Source organism: Capra hircus, chromosome 8, assembly GCF_001704415.2.
Source record: "Capra hircus breed San Clemente chromosome 8, ASM170441v1, whole genome shotgun sequence".
Taxonomy (NCBI): Eukaryota; Metazoa; Chordata; class Mammalia; order Artiodactyla; family Bovidae; genus Capra; species Capra hircus.
In genome coordinates this window covers 64,686,674-64,701,637 of record NC_030815.1, presented here as the reverse complement: position 1 = coordinate 64,701,637, position 14,964 = coordinate 64,686,674, and the positions used below count along the sequence as shown (strand labels likewise).

Here is a 14,964-nt window from a genome sequence, read left to right as displayed (position 1 = left end):
AATGATGGGGTCTAGTGTAAAGACTGTTGAAGGGCTTTCTGGAGAAACTTACCTTCTAAAAATTGTGGCCTGCAAATCCCCACCATCTGTTCCTTTGCTCAGGGGTTCTTAGGTAAGCTCCCACCAGAGCCCCAGTAACGGGAAAAAGCAGCAGGATGTCAGATCACTCCTAGGGAAATGAACAAGTCACTCTAAGGCTAAGGAGTTCCCCAATTCTGAGATCTAGGTCATTTATTTCAAATCACTGCATCACTGAAAATTATGATCATAATTCCTTAAACTACTCAGGGGGCATGGTTGTGAGGAGATGAGAGAGGCAACATGAAACTGAAACTATACAGGGGTGGGTATCTCCCTAATTTAGCAGTTTGGTTGCTGCCATGATGAACTAGCCTGTCTCCTTCAACTTAGAGGGAACAAACCAGGAATTGAATGAGATGATAAAGAACTTAGAGGGATAGGTAAAAGAAATGTTTACCCTTGTAACCCTGACAACCTGGTTTCATTCTTCATTATCTAGGGGTTCTTTTTTTTTTTTAACCCAAGTCAGGCTTTTGACTGAAAAAAAAAAATGGTGCTGCAAAATCGTTTATGTGTGTGTATAGTTTTATTTATGGCTGTGCTGGGTCTTCATTGCTGTGCCAGCTTTTGTCCAGTTATGGTGAGCGGGGCCTGCTCTTCATTGCAGTGCACAGGCTTCCCATTGCAGTGGTTTCTCTTGTTGTGAAGCATGGACTTTAGGATGTAAGGGCTTCCATAGTTGCAGCACACGGGCTCCGTAGTTGTGGCTCATGGACTCTAGAGCACAGGCTCAGTTATTGTCGTATATACGGTCTTAGTTGCTTCGAGGAATGTGGGATCTTGGACCAGGGATCTAACCCATGTCTCCTGCGCTGGCAGGCAGATTCTTTACCCTGAGAATCTTTTTAAAAGGCCAGTATTTAGTTTTCATCATCTCTTGCTATACTAAGTGCTTTGTGGTGGCATTAGTAGATGTTCATTAAATGCTTTTAATTGCTTTTAGTTTCATCACTTGTTATAAGATTAAGAGTTTGACTATTCTGAATGTATATATCTGGAATATATCCTAATATTTATCAGTTACTCATCTGCCCTATTCTCTACCTCTCCTGTTCATCTCTGTAGTTTTAATTCTCTGAATGTGTCTCTCTTATCAGCCACTGGGCTGATACATATGCAGTGGTCCAGGCCCCTAAATACCATTTTTATATTCCTGTAACATACTCTTTGTACACCTGATCTTGATATGTAGTATTTATAAGTACTTTTACTTTTCAGATCATTCCAATATATTTTTACCTTATTTGGTTTTGCCAGCAAAACGGACATCAAGCACTGACAGAGCCAGGCACTGTACTAGCCCTACTTTATACTTTTATATGTGTTTTCAGTTCATCTGTAACAAGCTTAGAAGGTAGATATTATTTCTACTTTACAATCAAGAAGTTAAGCTCTGCAAGATTTAGAAACTTCACTAAAGTGGAGTCACTAAAGAGGCAAGGAATACAGTGGTTATGTGCACAGACTCTGGACCCAGTCTGTTATCTATTAGTTATATCACCCTGGGCAGTTTCCTAAGACCTTTATGCCTCTGTTTCCTCATCATGAAACAGGAATGATAATAATTTTACCTAGTTAACAGAGTTCTTCTGAGTATTAAATGAATATGTATAAGTCTTAGAACAGTGTCTGATACATGGCTAGTGTTTAGAAGGCTAGCTATGATTATTCAGTTCAGTCGCTCAGTCGTGTGATTATTATAGGCACTAATATATTTGGATTTAAATCCAAGTCTGTGACTATAAAAACAATACAGTTAGATAAATAAAGCAGTTGTTCTCACTTCACATATCAGAAAGCTGAAGCTCAAAGAAGTAACTAAAATGACAAGATATAGTGTTTTTATACTGTAATACATTGAATGAGTTCAAACTATTGTATAAGTTGAGTTAAAAAGTAGTAAACAATACTAGGAAATTGAATCCAGCAATTAGTGAAAAAAGAATACTATATCAACAACCAAGTGGGCTTTATCCCAAGTATGCAAGGCTGGTACATTTAGTCATTAGTGAAGTCGCTCAGTCATGTCCAACTCTTTGCGACCTCATGGACTGTAGTCTACCAGGCTCCTCCATCCATGGGCTTTTCCAAGCAAGAATACTGGAGTGGGTTGCCATTTCCTTCCAGCTTTCAAAAATCAATGAGTAATCAGGCATATACTGATTACATCAACATACACAAGAAGCATTTGACAAAATTCAATATCAATCATGACAAAAATGCTTAAGAAACCAGGAATATATGGAAACTTCCTCAATCTTATAAAGGACATTTACAGAGAACCTACAGCTAATATCATATTTAATGGTAAAAGACTGTACGCTTTCCTCTTAACATCAAGCACCAGGCAAAAATGTCTGCTCTCTATGTATCTGTTAAGCATATAATTTGTCCCTTATTTCTGATTATAAAAATATTTTCTTTGTGGATAATTCTTAAAGTTGATAAAATGCCAAAGAATAAAAATCACCTATAAATCCACAAAAGAGATCTAAATATATGTATGTGTTATAAAATTGGAACCATTGCTAAGTGGCTAAGTCACTTCAGTTGTGTCCTACTCTGTGTGACCCCATAGACAGCAGCCCACCAGGCTCCCCCGTCCCTGGGATTTTCCAGGCAAGAACACTGGAGTGGGTTGCCATTTCCCTCTCCAATGCATGAAAGTGAAAAGTAAAAGGGAAGTTGCTCAGTCATGTCCAACTCCTCGGGACCCCACAGACTGCAGCCTACCATAGGATTTGCCAGGCAAGAGCACTGGAGTGGGGTGCCATCGCCTTCTCCAAATTGGAACCATGCTATTTTATAAATTTTCTTTTTAACTTATCCACACATTATAAACATCTTCCCATTCATCGGTATTTTTCCATTATTTCTAGTGGCCAGATAGCTTGCCTTTGAATGGATTGTTTCATGATTTGTCTAAATAACCTCTGTTGTTTGAAATCCAGGTTTTTCCCATGAAAAAATAACACTGCTACTAATGGGACTTTACTTGATTCATCCTTATTAACATCCTTGTAGTTTTGATGCTATGGAACACTTTCCCCATCGTGATTTTCCCTTTGTTGGTAGGGGGGAAATGGCTCTTTCATTGTCTTTTACTGATTGTGCTTCTTGTTTTTGACCTTTTGTCAAAAGTCGTAGTGCTGTGCTATCCAATATGATAGTTAATAATAGCCCTATATGGATACTTAAGTTTACATTAATTTAAATGATATAAATTAAAAATTTAGTTTCTCACTTACTCTAAACCCATTTCAAGTGTTCAGTTGCCACATGCAGGTAATGGTTCCTGTATTTGACAGGACAGGTATACAGTATTTTTTGGTCATCACACAAGTTCTGTTGGATAGTTCTGCTGTTAAGTATTTGCAGTTTCAAGGAACAAAATAACTCACCCGGCGAAGCTCAAAACCAAGGGGTTTATGCTGAAAAACTATTAAGAAAATGACAAGGAATGGAACTGCTTGAGGGGAACTAGGCTGAACCACTGCAAGTGGGCAGCTGATCTCTTCTTCCCTTCCTCTGGGGCCCAGGAGCTCTTCTCTGGGCTCTCACTTCACATCTGCCCCATCCTCCTCTCTGTAGAGCAGCTTTTCCTTTGCCCTGCTCTAACTTCTGCCTGGACACAGTTCTGATTTACCATGATGGGACTTAATCTGAACTCTCTATGACTTTTTAACTCTCATCATATCATCTGATTGCTTTCCTTAAACCCCTTGGCCTACATTCTGTAGACATCTGATTGGCTCAACCCACATAGATCGATTCCTTCTCTACTCCAATTTTTTTTTCCAGCTTAACAGAGGTATACTTGACATATGGAGCAAATGGAACTCTCATACATTGCTAGTGGGACTGAAAAATGATACAGCCACTCTGGAAGACAATTTGGCAGTTTCTTAAAAAGTCAAACATACACCATGCATATAACCTAGTATTTTACCTAGAGAAATAAACTTATGTTCACACAAAAACCTATGCCCAGACATTTGTGGTAGCATTGTTTACAATCACCAAAGTCTTGAAAGAACCAGTGTCTTTCAGTGGGTGAATGAATAAACCAGTTGTGGTAAATCCACTCAGTGGAATGCTATTCAGTGAATAAAAGAACATACATTTTTATGCATGCAACAAAGGGGATAAATCTCAAATGCAGGGTGTTAGGTAAAAGAAGCCAGTCTCACAATTTCACATCCATGACATTCTGGAAAAGACAAATTATGGGAATAGATCAGATCAGCAAGAGTTAAAGGGAAGAGGAAGATAGGAGTGAGTGTTGGAATTGTTCTATTTCCTGTTTGTATAGGTGGTAACAAGATGCTACATGCTTATGTTAAAACTCATATAACTTAAGCCTAAAAAATGAATTCTATTGTATGTAAATTTTTTAATAAAAATACTTCTCACCTCATATGCACTTGTTAAAGCTCATTTAAATGATACACTTATGTTTTGTGCATTTCACCATGTCTAAATTTTGCATCACCTAAAAATAAATACTGTAAGCAAACAAAAAAATGGAGGATGAAAGAGAAACACTTAGGGGTTCTAATTAGAAAAAGTATACCCTAAGTATGAAAATTTAATTGAATTTATTACAGTAAGGGTCTATTTATCTTCCTTTTTAGCAAATAACTGTGTTGCCTGTTTTCTTGACAATGTATTGTTGATTCACTGATTGTTACCTAATAACTGGATAATTTCTAGCCACAAGCTAGATAAGAGCTCTTTGTCATCTGTTTTTCTACCACATCAATTCAGATTCATCCTCTCTCTCTTGTCTTTGCTTTTACTCACAGTTCTCCCAAAAGTTGACAAAGGGGAAAAAAATCAAGTAGGGGAAAAATCTGTTTGGAGTGTAGTCTATGAATCTGTTACACTTAATTGTAAATTATTTCTTGACTAGCAGAAGCAATTCACATTGTATTGGTGTGACCATCTTTGAACATTTTTAAATAACAAACTAGCAAGGGCTTTATCTTAAACATTATAGATTTGCAATTCTTTGAATATATTTGAGCACTTTGCTGTGGGTGACAATAGATGATGTCAGATTAAATTGATATCCTCTCAGTGTTTCTGTCTGGTGCATGTGCAGTTTCTTCTGTACCAGAGACCCTTTCAGAGGCATTCTGTCAATACAGCTACCTGACAGCCATTTGTATTTGTAAACTGTGCATTTGGCACCTGCTGGCCTCTGTTGCATTGGAGCTAGTGGGGAGCCGAAATGGGTGTACAATGAAGTTATTGGCTGTTAATCTCAGTGGGAGTTATTGAAGAGAAGAAACAGTACTTGCAGGACCTCAGGAGAGGATAAAAAGAAAAACTGGTAATATTAACACAAGCCAGGTATGCTACCAAAACAGTCATTTAAAAAATCAGTTCTACTGAAGGAAATAAAATGTAGACCTGCATTTTATTCCATGCAATAGATTGGGGGGAGGGGGAGAAACAGGTTTCTATTTAAAAATATAATGAATTTTAATTTATCTCAGTAGAGGCCAGATCTCTATCAGGATCTCAGCAGAGGACAAACAATTCATATGAGCAGAAATAGAAATTAAAACAATGGAAAAAATGCTTAATTTCTGAAGAGATGGAAATCAAAATGCTGGTGTCTTTTACTTATCAAATTAGCGAAATGGATTTTAGTATTAAAGACAAAAGTGCTGGCAAGACCTCAGAGAACAAACAGGTAGACAAGCAGTAGTCAATACTGATGTTCTGTAACCATAATTTGCCCACTTTGTTTTAAGTTCTTACACATTAACTCATCACTCCTTCTTTATCAGATACAACTCAGGGAAATAACTGTGAAGGAAAAGGCTGGTACTATGTAAATCTGCTTAGGTTTATACTGGTCTATTTTGCTGCAGTGCATGTTTCTGTCCTGCAGATGTGCTCATACCATAATTGGTAATTACAGGAATGTCATCAAATATACAGTGAGTTATATGGTTGGAGGGCACCACCGACTCAATGGACATGAGTTTGAGCAAGCTCCGGGAGTTGGTGATGGACAGGGAAGCCTGGTGTGCTGCTGTCCTTGGGGTCACAAAGAGTTGGACACGACTGAGCAACTGAACTGAACTGATGTTGGTTCACGTTATTTTCCTCAGAATAGTTTGAAGCCACTAAGGAAAGCTTTTTCACCATAAAGACAATGCCTTTGTGTTTGTGATGTATGAAGACTTTTTTTTTTTTTTTTAAAGGCCACTGGCCTTGAGAAGTGCTTTGCTTTTCACAGTGTTAAGGTAGCCGATGAAACTGCCTGTGTGGTTTAAGTTGTGAAGAAAGTTCTCCCTCTAAGAAAAAAACATGAAAGAGCTATACCCTGGTTTAGATTATTTTGATAAAGTTTGTTATGCTGGCAGTGAATGCCCTATATCTCAAAAAAGACTGCTAAGCTTCAGGTTAAAGTGTCATCTGGCTGACACAGAGATCAAATGCTGGAGGAGGCTGAAGGGCACTAATATTTTTTAGGCTCTTAGTAGGAATCTGGTTACAAACCTATGTAACAAGCTATGACTTGGAACGTTTATTTTTTTTCTATTTCATAGTCTTTGTCTCATTTCCTTTGTCATGAACGTGCAGAATGGTGGAAAAGCCTTACATATTTGGAAGCACCATGTCATTCTGAAGTGCTCACATCAGTCTCTGTTTTCTGTGTGATTCTCTTTATTTCCCATGGCTTAAAATTCTGCCTTCCAAATACTTTGCCAAATGGATGTGGAGCTTTGTAATATAATCTTCCTTCAGTTAATTCAGGACAGACCTACATAGTTTTGAAGTGATTAGTCCCTACATTATTTTTCCCTTGAGCTTCTATTATTTTTAGTGTAATTTTGCAGAACATAAGATTTTGCAGTTCTATATATTAAGGAAAATTTATGAATGCCCAACATAAGGGAATAAGCCTTAGGACACCATCTTGATTCTGAAGCATTTGTTCCAGTAAGCGTAGAAAATTTTCTGTAAAACAAGTGCAAGCATTGGAACACACAGTTGAGTACTAGACATGATGATTTACAGCTGTGTGAAAATGTTTGAGATGTACCTGGACTGTTTGTTACTAGTTATGGTGAGTTGGTGGGATTGTAGCTAAATTTTTTTTTAATTGTTTTTAATGTTGTGAAGTTGGTAAAATAGAAATAAGTCCATCTAAATAGTTTAAGCTAAATTTTTGTTTTACTTTGGTTTTAGAATTCCTGGAAAACTCAAGCAGTTTGTATTTGACTTACATTCTGGAAAACTACACAGAGAATTCCATCATGGTCCTGACCCAACTGATACTGCCCCAGGAGAGGTAGGACTCTGGTTTGTTTCTCAGTGGGAAGTCTTTTTTTTCTTTTTCAATTAGTCTTGAAAAGACTCTGAAGCTCTTGCATAAGCTTGAGTTTCCAGTCCTGAATATTTTTGTAAAAAAATTCTAAACAAACTAGATAATATACAAATTATGTTCATTTAAAAATTTTAAACCTTCAGAAAAGTTGTAAGAATATTACAATATACTTCCTTGATCATATAAACAAAGTTGTCTGGTAAGTCCTTGGTGGAAAATGGCCATAAAAGGGTTAAATACAGTTAGCTTCATATAGAAGAGGTAGGAATTAGAAGCAGGTAGACTAGCAAAGAAATCAGTGGATTGCATTAACTGCTTAAGCCTTCCTCTGTGGCTGAGAGTGACCACCACACTATAAAGAAAATAATGATTTGATATCTTAAGAGGCTTCATCACCACGGTATTCATAATGCTCAAAACTTACAGTTTAATGCAGCTTTTCCGTTTGAGATGTAGAATGCTTGACAACTGTTTACCAATACAATTTAATATTTGCTTGATATACAGATAGGTATTTTTAACCTGAGAATTTTCTTCTGTTCTAAGTTACCTTGTAAATTCTGTATAAGTACCTACTTTGTTAAACACCCCTAAATTTGCATTTTGATGCATTATTGATTTATATCATGTCTGTTACCATTATACTGAGAGGGAATGATATATACCAGAGATGATATATACCAAAACCCTTACTGCATATGCCCAGAACGTCAATACACTGTTTTTGCCAAAAGAACCACCAAAGAAAAATAAAAACTAAGTGAATTTTTAACAGTCAAATTAAGTTCAGAGTTACCAGTTACTTTTGGGAATCTGACAACATGCTTTTTTCCTTACAATCTGAGATCAGATTTTCTTTGATAATTAAGCAACTATAGATGTAGGAAAACTCTGTTGGCAGTAACCCAAAGTAGGCCTGCTTAGTATTTTATCAGAGTAAGAAAAGATGTGGCTTGCCATTATTGTATTATCCTGATTTGTTTCAATTTCTATATTAGATACTCAACTTCTTGTATTTATTTATCTTTGCATACTAATACATAGTAGGCACCAAATACATGTTCATTTCATAGTAGTATAGCTTCAGATTAATTAAACCAAACATATCTCAACAAAAAATAACAAATGTATTGGGGAAAGGGAATGTGACTAAGTATAAAAAGTAAAGTGTGGATATATTGCTTCCCATGTGCCATTTTATTTACACATATATATATATATATATATATACACACATACACATAGTGTACTACATGTACTATGTGCCTGTGTAAACTACAGGGAATATTAAAACAATGATAATCACGTTTACTCTTGAGGAGCTCACAATGTAAAGGATAGACTGCACTGTCCTTTTGAAATTCTTCTATGTCACTCTTATATTTCCACTGGATATTTTTACGTACTGTTGGTATACAAGTAAAATATTACAGAAATTTCTTAAGAGCATTGAAGTGTTTTTCTTCCTTACGTCAACTAGGTTTTTGTAACTTCTGACGTCCAGATCTCTGTCTGCAGAATTGTTGTTCAGTTGCTAAGTTGTGTCCAACTCTTTTGCAATGCCATGGACTGTTGCCTGCCAGGCTACAGGTGCCTTTAATAATCTTAGCAGTCATTTGTAAAATGGAAGGGTTTTGGCCAGCTTAGGATTTTACTGCCTCTACAGAATATTCTAGGAAAGCACCCAGGTGTCAGATGTTTTGCTTCTCCACCACACCTCAGTAACTGTCATCAGATCAACGGTTAATGGCTCTGTGGTAGCCCTGTCTTGGAGAATCTGAGTAAGGGCATTTGAAACAGGGAAAGCAAGATTTCAAACTCAACTCTTGTCTTTGGCATATAGTAGCTATAGTTTATTGATTATTAATAAATAATTATAGGGCAATTACCATGCATCTAACACTCCTATTAAAATATAACTATAAAATATATTGATATAAAAATGTTTTATTCTTTCCCATGTAGGAAGTCCAGGATGTAGCAAGCAGTCCTCCTGAGAGCTCCTTCCAGAAACTAGCACCCAGTGAATATAGGTATACTCTATTGAGGGATCGAGATGAGCTTTAAAAACTTGGAAAAACAATTTGCAAGCCTTTCAAACAGCAGCATCAACTTACATGGTGGAAATAGTAAACCTATATTTTCATAATTCTATGTGTATTTTTATTTTGAATAAACTGAAAGAAGTTTTGGGTTTTTTAATTTTTTCTCTCCCCGACTCAAAATGTATTATCATTTAATATAGCCTCTTTTAAAAAAAAATCTGCTAGGGTTAAAAATAAATAAATAAAAATCAGAGGCCTACCTTTACTTTAAATCTGTCCTGTAAAATTTTTATACATCAAGTGAAAGGTGAGACTGCCAGATATATACCATTAACTTGCACTGCTAGGCTAGGGAGGACTTAGGGATGTTTCCTGTGTAGTATGTGTTTTTCATTCTTTTCTCTATATATGATCAACTCTGTTGGTATTTTTAGTTCTCACATTTCTCAAAGCTAAAGGGGTATACATTCTGGATGGCTGGGGGGGAGGGGGAATAAATTAAAATTTTCACACTGTGTACTGTGTTTTACTGATTAGTTGGATATTGCTTATGAAAATTCCATAGTGGTATTTTTTGGATTCTTAATGTGCAACTTAAACATACTATGAAGAGGAGGAGAGCCATAAGCCAGAACATTTGGCAGGAATTGTCCTTATAAATTAAGAAAAAAAATGAAAAGTGTTATTAAATTTCTATGTGTTTGTCTAACAAAGTGGCATATGGGTGGCATTTAAAACTTTGAATTATACCTAAATCTGAGGAAAAGGAGATACTAGTGGAACAGATTACCAGTATTGAACTAGATGACTTTTAAGGCTCCTCCTATCATGACACTTTTAAATTTCCAAAGAGAAAAACCAGCAGAGAAAATATATTTCAGTAATTCTGACCTTCTTCCATCATGTAGTCTTGTTCTAGTTGTATAGATCAAAAGCAAAGACAGTAAGGCATATTTCTTGCTTCATTGTGAAATTGTTAAGGAGGACCCTATGTCCTCTAGATTCCCTGATTTCCTAGGCCTGCAGCGTTCAGTCAAATGGGTCCCTGTGCCAGGCCTCAGTACTGCCAGGGAGCAAAACCAGAGGGAGAAGACCCTCGGTGTCATATCAGGAAGCCCAATGCCAGAGGACAGGTTCAAAATTGGCTTTCCTCTGGGCCTGGGTTGGTGCTATAGGCCAAGAGTCATTTTATACTTGGAGTCTAAGTCAATCCCAGTTTGGGGAAAGATTATTTTTAAGCTTAAAAGGCTGACATGTGCCATTATATGTAGTATGTAATATATGTAACATCTTTCAATTCTTTTAAAGTAAATATTTATAATAGATAATGATTGTTATTTTTTAAAATCAGTCTAAAATTCTTTGTTATGCATGACTTGCCCATCATTTCATTTAGACTAATAAATGTTAGTAAGGTAGTATGGGGCATGTTTAATAGAAAATGCTAGAAAAGCAGGACAGAGCTTCCTCAAGTTTGGGCCTTAGTTCTGTTCTCTCCATTGCTTTTAATCAGTAACTTTGAAATCAGAGCTACAGTCTTCAAGTCAGAAGATGGACCAAATGTGAGGTGTCAGAATGAAAACTTAGAAACATTAAACAAGCAAGCATACAAAACCAAAAGCAGCATCTGCAATTGACTGGAATAAATTTGTAATCCTTTAATTGACTTTTAAAAAAATGGTAAACAGAAGATTACACTTAAGAATTGGGTTGCATAGAATTGGTTTGAGAGTAGTCATGATAAAGGCCCTGAAGAACACATCTTCAGTGTGATCTAAGATAACACAGTGTGATCTAAGTGGCTTGTTAAAGTGGATTTGAGGCTTTATTTAGCATTTATGCATATGGGGGCTTATTAGACTGTAGCCCTGCCACTGTCACTGTCTTCTCCAGAGTGTGAAGCCACTGAGGGCATGCAAGGATACTAAATTTTATGCCTGTATCGGGACAATAAACATCAATAAATGTTTACTGAATGAATGAGATATGCAGTGACGTTGGGTAATTTTTATACCTGAAATGCTCAGCACTCATCAGGATTTGTTGCCCAGTTTTGTAAAGTCACTAACAAGCTCAAGTGCAAAACAGCAGAAATGCATTAGAGAAAGTAAGTTCTTGCCACAGGGCTAGTGCAGGGTTGGGGTGGGGAGGAGGCCTGTGGCTAGGACAATGGGAAAGTAAGTTCGAGCTGATTGTGTAGGGCCTTGTATGCCAATCTAAGGAACAGATTTTTACTGTATCTTATAGCCAGATCCATCAACAAGTTTAAGCAAGTCAGTATGTTCATAACACTGTAGCAGAGGTCTCAAGATAATTAAATGAGTTCAGTGGAGGAGAAAGAAAGGCAGAGCTAAGATAGGGACAGCAGAGATGGAGAGAAACAAATACAAGAGGTCCCATAGGCATTTGTCACCAGCTGGATGTAGAGAGAGAACTTCAGGAATCTAGAACTTAAAATTTAGACTTCTCTGAACCTCAGTGAATCAGAGGATATCCAATCTACTTCAGGCCTCAGGCTCCTCAGCTGTGAAAGAAAGGATGCTAGACTAGACTGAAGAACAGAGTCAAGTTGCAAAACCAAAATTAAAAGCAGGCCCTACTGCTTGTCAGCCCACTACCTTCTCCAGTTGTTGTTGTTGTTTTTTAATAGTTACAGTAGTGAGGGGGACGATAAAAGGGTGAACTTACTTTAGATGAAATTATGAACATTTTTTAAAAGTTAAATGAACCTAGAGAAGAAGGCAGAGAATGGGTGACTAAAGCATCTCATGGAGAGCTCTCTGATGAAGTCAACTTGTCAAAGATTACATACAAAAGAAGGAAAAACTGGCATGATAAGGCCCGAAAAGAGCAAAGTGAAATATAAAAAACAGTGTTAGATATGTTAAAGCTCAGAATGAGCTTAAATGTGCAGAAAACACTAACACTGCCAAAAAATATTTTAAAACCTGAATCACAGCAAAAAGAAAAACAGATAAAGGAGTATACTGGATCAACAATCAGGAAAAACAGAGTAACTCACTTTTTATTTTTTTCTCTGACAAAGAGACCTAGTTTGCTTGGACAAAAAATGACATAAGCAAAACCGCAAAAATAGGAAGTAAAAATGTTGCCACCTTGAATAGTTTTAGGGCTCTTAGGCCCAAACTCCAGTATCACAGACAGCTGCTGGATGTACCAAATGCTTTCTGTCAGCAACTGCTGGGAATTTTTAAGAAACCATGGAGATCATAAGGTAACAGAAGACTAGAAATGGACAAACATTCTTCCAGTTTTCAAAACCATTAGTACTTTATAGTTGTGGGGATGATTAAACAGCTGTAAAGAATAATCAGTTTTAAGCCCAATATTTAAAGACCCTGAAGACAGTAAGTTGTTTTAGAACTTAAATTGTCTTATGCTGATTATAACTTTTGTGTGTTCATTAAAACAGATTGGATAGAACTGCTGCTTGGCAACTGTTTTTTAGCTGTGTTTGAATTTTTGTATGTATTTCCAAGTAATAAAACTATATTTCTAAAATACTTCTATATTTGAGACTACTTATTTGTCATGAATATTTGACTCAAAATTCAGATGACCAGAGTCACAAGATGTTCCAGTTTTACAGTTATTTTTTAGATTATTTAATTGTACCTGACTCAGCATGGGAAGCTGTATGAATCCATGTGCTGGTAACAAACCTAGCCTTTAGCTAAAGCATCAAAGCTCCCTCTTGCAGAGCACACTGGGGAAGGGCCAGCCTGCCTTCAGAGAATAGGTTTTGGAGACACTGGAAGAGGAAGAGTGCAGCTTTCAAACTGTGCCCCAAAAGTGCTCCCTTTACTCCCTCCCTCCCTTTCCCCACCTTGCCTAATAAATCCTTCTATCCATCCTTCAATGCCCAGGACCATTACCACCTGTTGTGATCCCACAGCCCTTTATCTAAGTGTTTTAGAATACCAGTCTAAAAGAAGTTGGAAGTATATGTATCCCTTTTCCTGATCACCATGTGAAGGCTGGCTCTGGAAGCACAAACTGCTCCATATTTGATTCCCAGCACAAGTGATTACTATGTGATGGGGGAAAAAAAGTCAAATTACATAATAAATGAATGAATAAGGGACAACAAAGCATCCCCATAACTGGAATGGCCTTGGTTACATCATCTGTGAATCCCAATTATCTGATAGCTAGTCACATTTCATCCTATATCCTAAACTGATTATGGAGTCTTAAGAGTTTTATTCTAGAAGAGATTAAAATCTTAAACCAACCCACAGATACATAACTTTCAGAATGACACTGGAATGCCCATTTGGGCAGTGTAGAGTCCTGCAGAAGTGCTGGAAACTTTCCCATGAACATGACACATTTTCTGTGAGGTGGATTTGACCCCTTCTCAGTCACTCAGCCTTGTGGAAGGACAGACTAGAGTGAATTGACAAAATACCACATGTGGTTTACAAAACATACACTTACCACTTGGCAAGAATTAATCTACTGTTTTCCTCTATTTCTTTGCATTGATCGCTGAGGAAGCCTTTCTTACCTCTCCTTGCTGTTCTTTGGGACTCTGCATTCAGATGATTTTATCTTTCTTTTTCTCCTTTGCTTTTCACTTCTTTTCACAGCTATTTGTAAGGCCTCCTTGGACAGCCATTTTGCTTTTTTGCATTTCTTTTCCATGGGGATGGTCCTCACCCCTATCTCCTGTACAATGTCACGAACCTCTGTCCATAGTTTATCACGCACTCTATCAGATCTAGTCCCTTGAATCTATTTCTGACTTCCACTGTATGATCATAAGGGATTTGATTTAGGTCATAACTGAATGGTATAGTGGTTTTCCCTCCTTTCTTCAATTTCAGTGTGAATTTGGCAATAAGGAGTTCATGATCTGAGCCACAGTCAGCTCCCAGTCTTGTATCTGCTGACTGTATAGAGCTTCTCCATCTTTGGCTGCAAAGAATATAATCAGTCTGATTTCGGTATTGATCATCTGGTGATGTCCATGTACAGAGTCTTCTCTTGTGTTGTTGGAAGAGGGTGTTTGGCTAGGATCAGTGTGTTCTCTTGACAAAACAGAAGAACTGTACAAAAAAGATCGTCACGACTAAGATAATCACGATGGTGTGATCACTCACCTAGAGCCAGACATCCTGGAATTTCAAGTGGGCCTTAGAAAGCATCACTATGAACAAAGCTAGTGGAGGTGATGGAATTCCAGTTGAGCTATTTCAAATCCTGAAAGATGGTGCTGTCAAAGTGCTGCACTCAATATGCCAGCAAATTTGGAAAACTCAGCAGTGGCCACAGGACTGGAAAAGGTCAGTTTTCATTCCAATCCCAAAGAAAGGCAGTGCCAAAGAATGTTCAAACTACCGCACAATCCACTCATCTCACATGCTAGTAAAGTAATACTCAAAATTCTCCAAGCCAGGCTTTAGCAATACGTGAACCGTGAACTTACAGATGTTCAAGCTGGTTTTAGAAAAGGCAGAGGAACCA

General features: G+C 37.2%; 1 protein-coding gene across 1 annotated transcript in view; it reads left to right on the top strand.

Moving 5' to 3' along the window:
- The window catches only part of ERP44 (endoplasmic reticulum protein 44), a 91,970-nt gene extending 78,972 nt beyond the window's left edge, over nucleotides 1–12,998 (top strand). Inside the window, exons 11-12 of the mRNA XM_005683921.3 lie at nucleotides 7,291–7,393; nucleotides 9,395–12,998. Of these exons, the coding sequence (XP_005683978.1) occupies nucleotides 7,291–7,393; nucleotides 9,395–9,496 (205 nt within the window). The 3' untranslated portion in view covers nucleotides 9,497–12,998. The remainder of the gene's footprint in view (nucleotides 1–7,290; nucleotides 7,394–9,394) is intronic.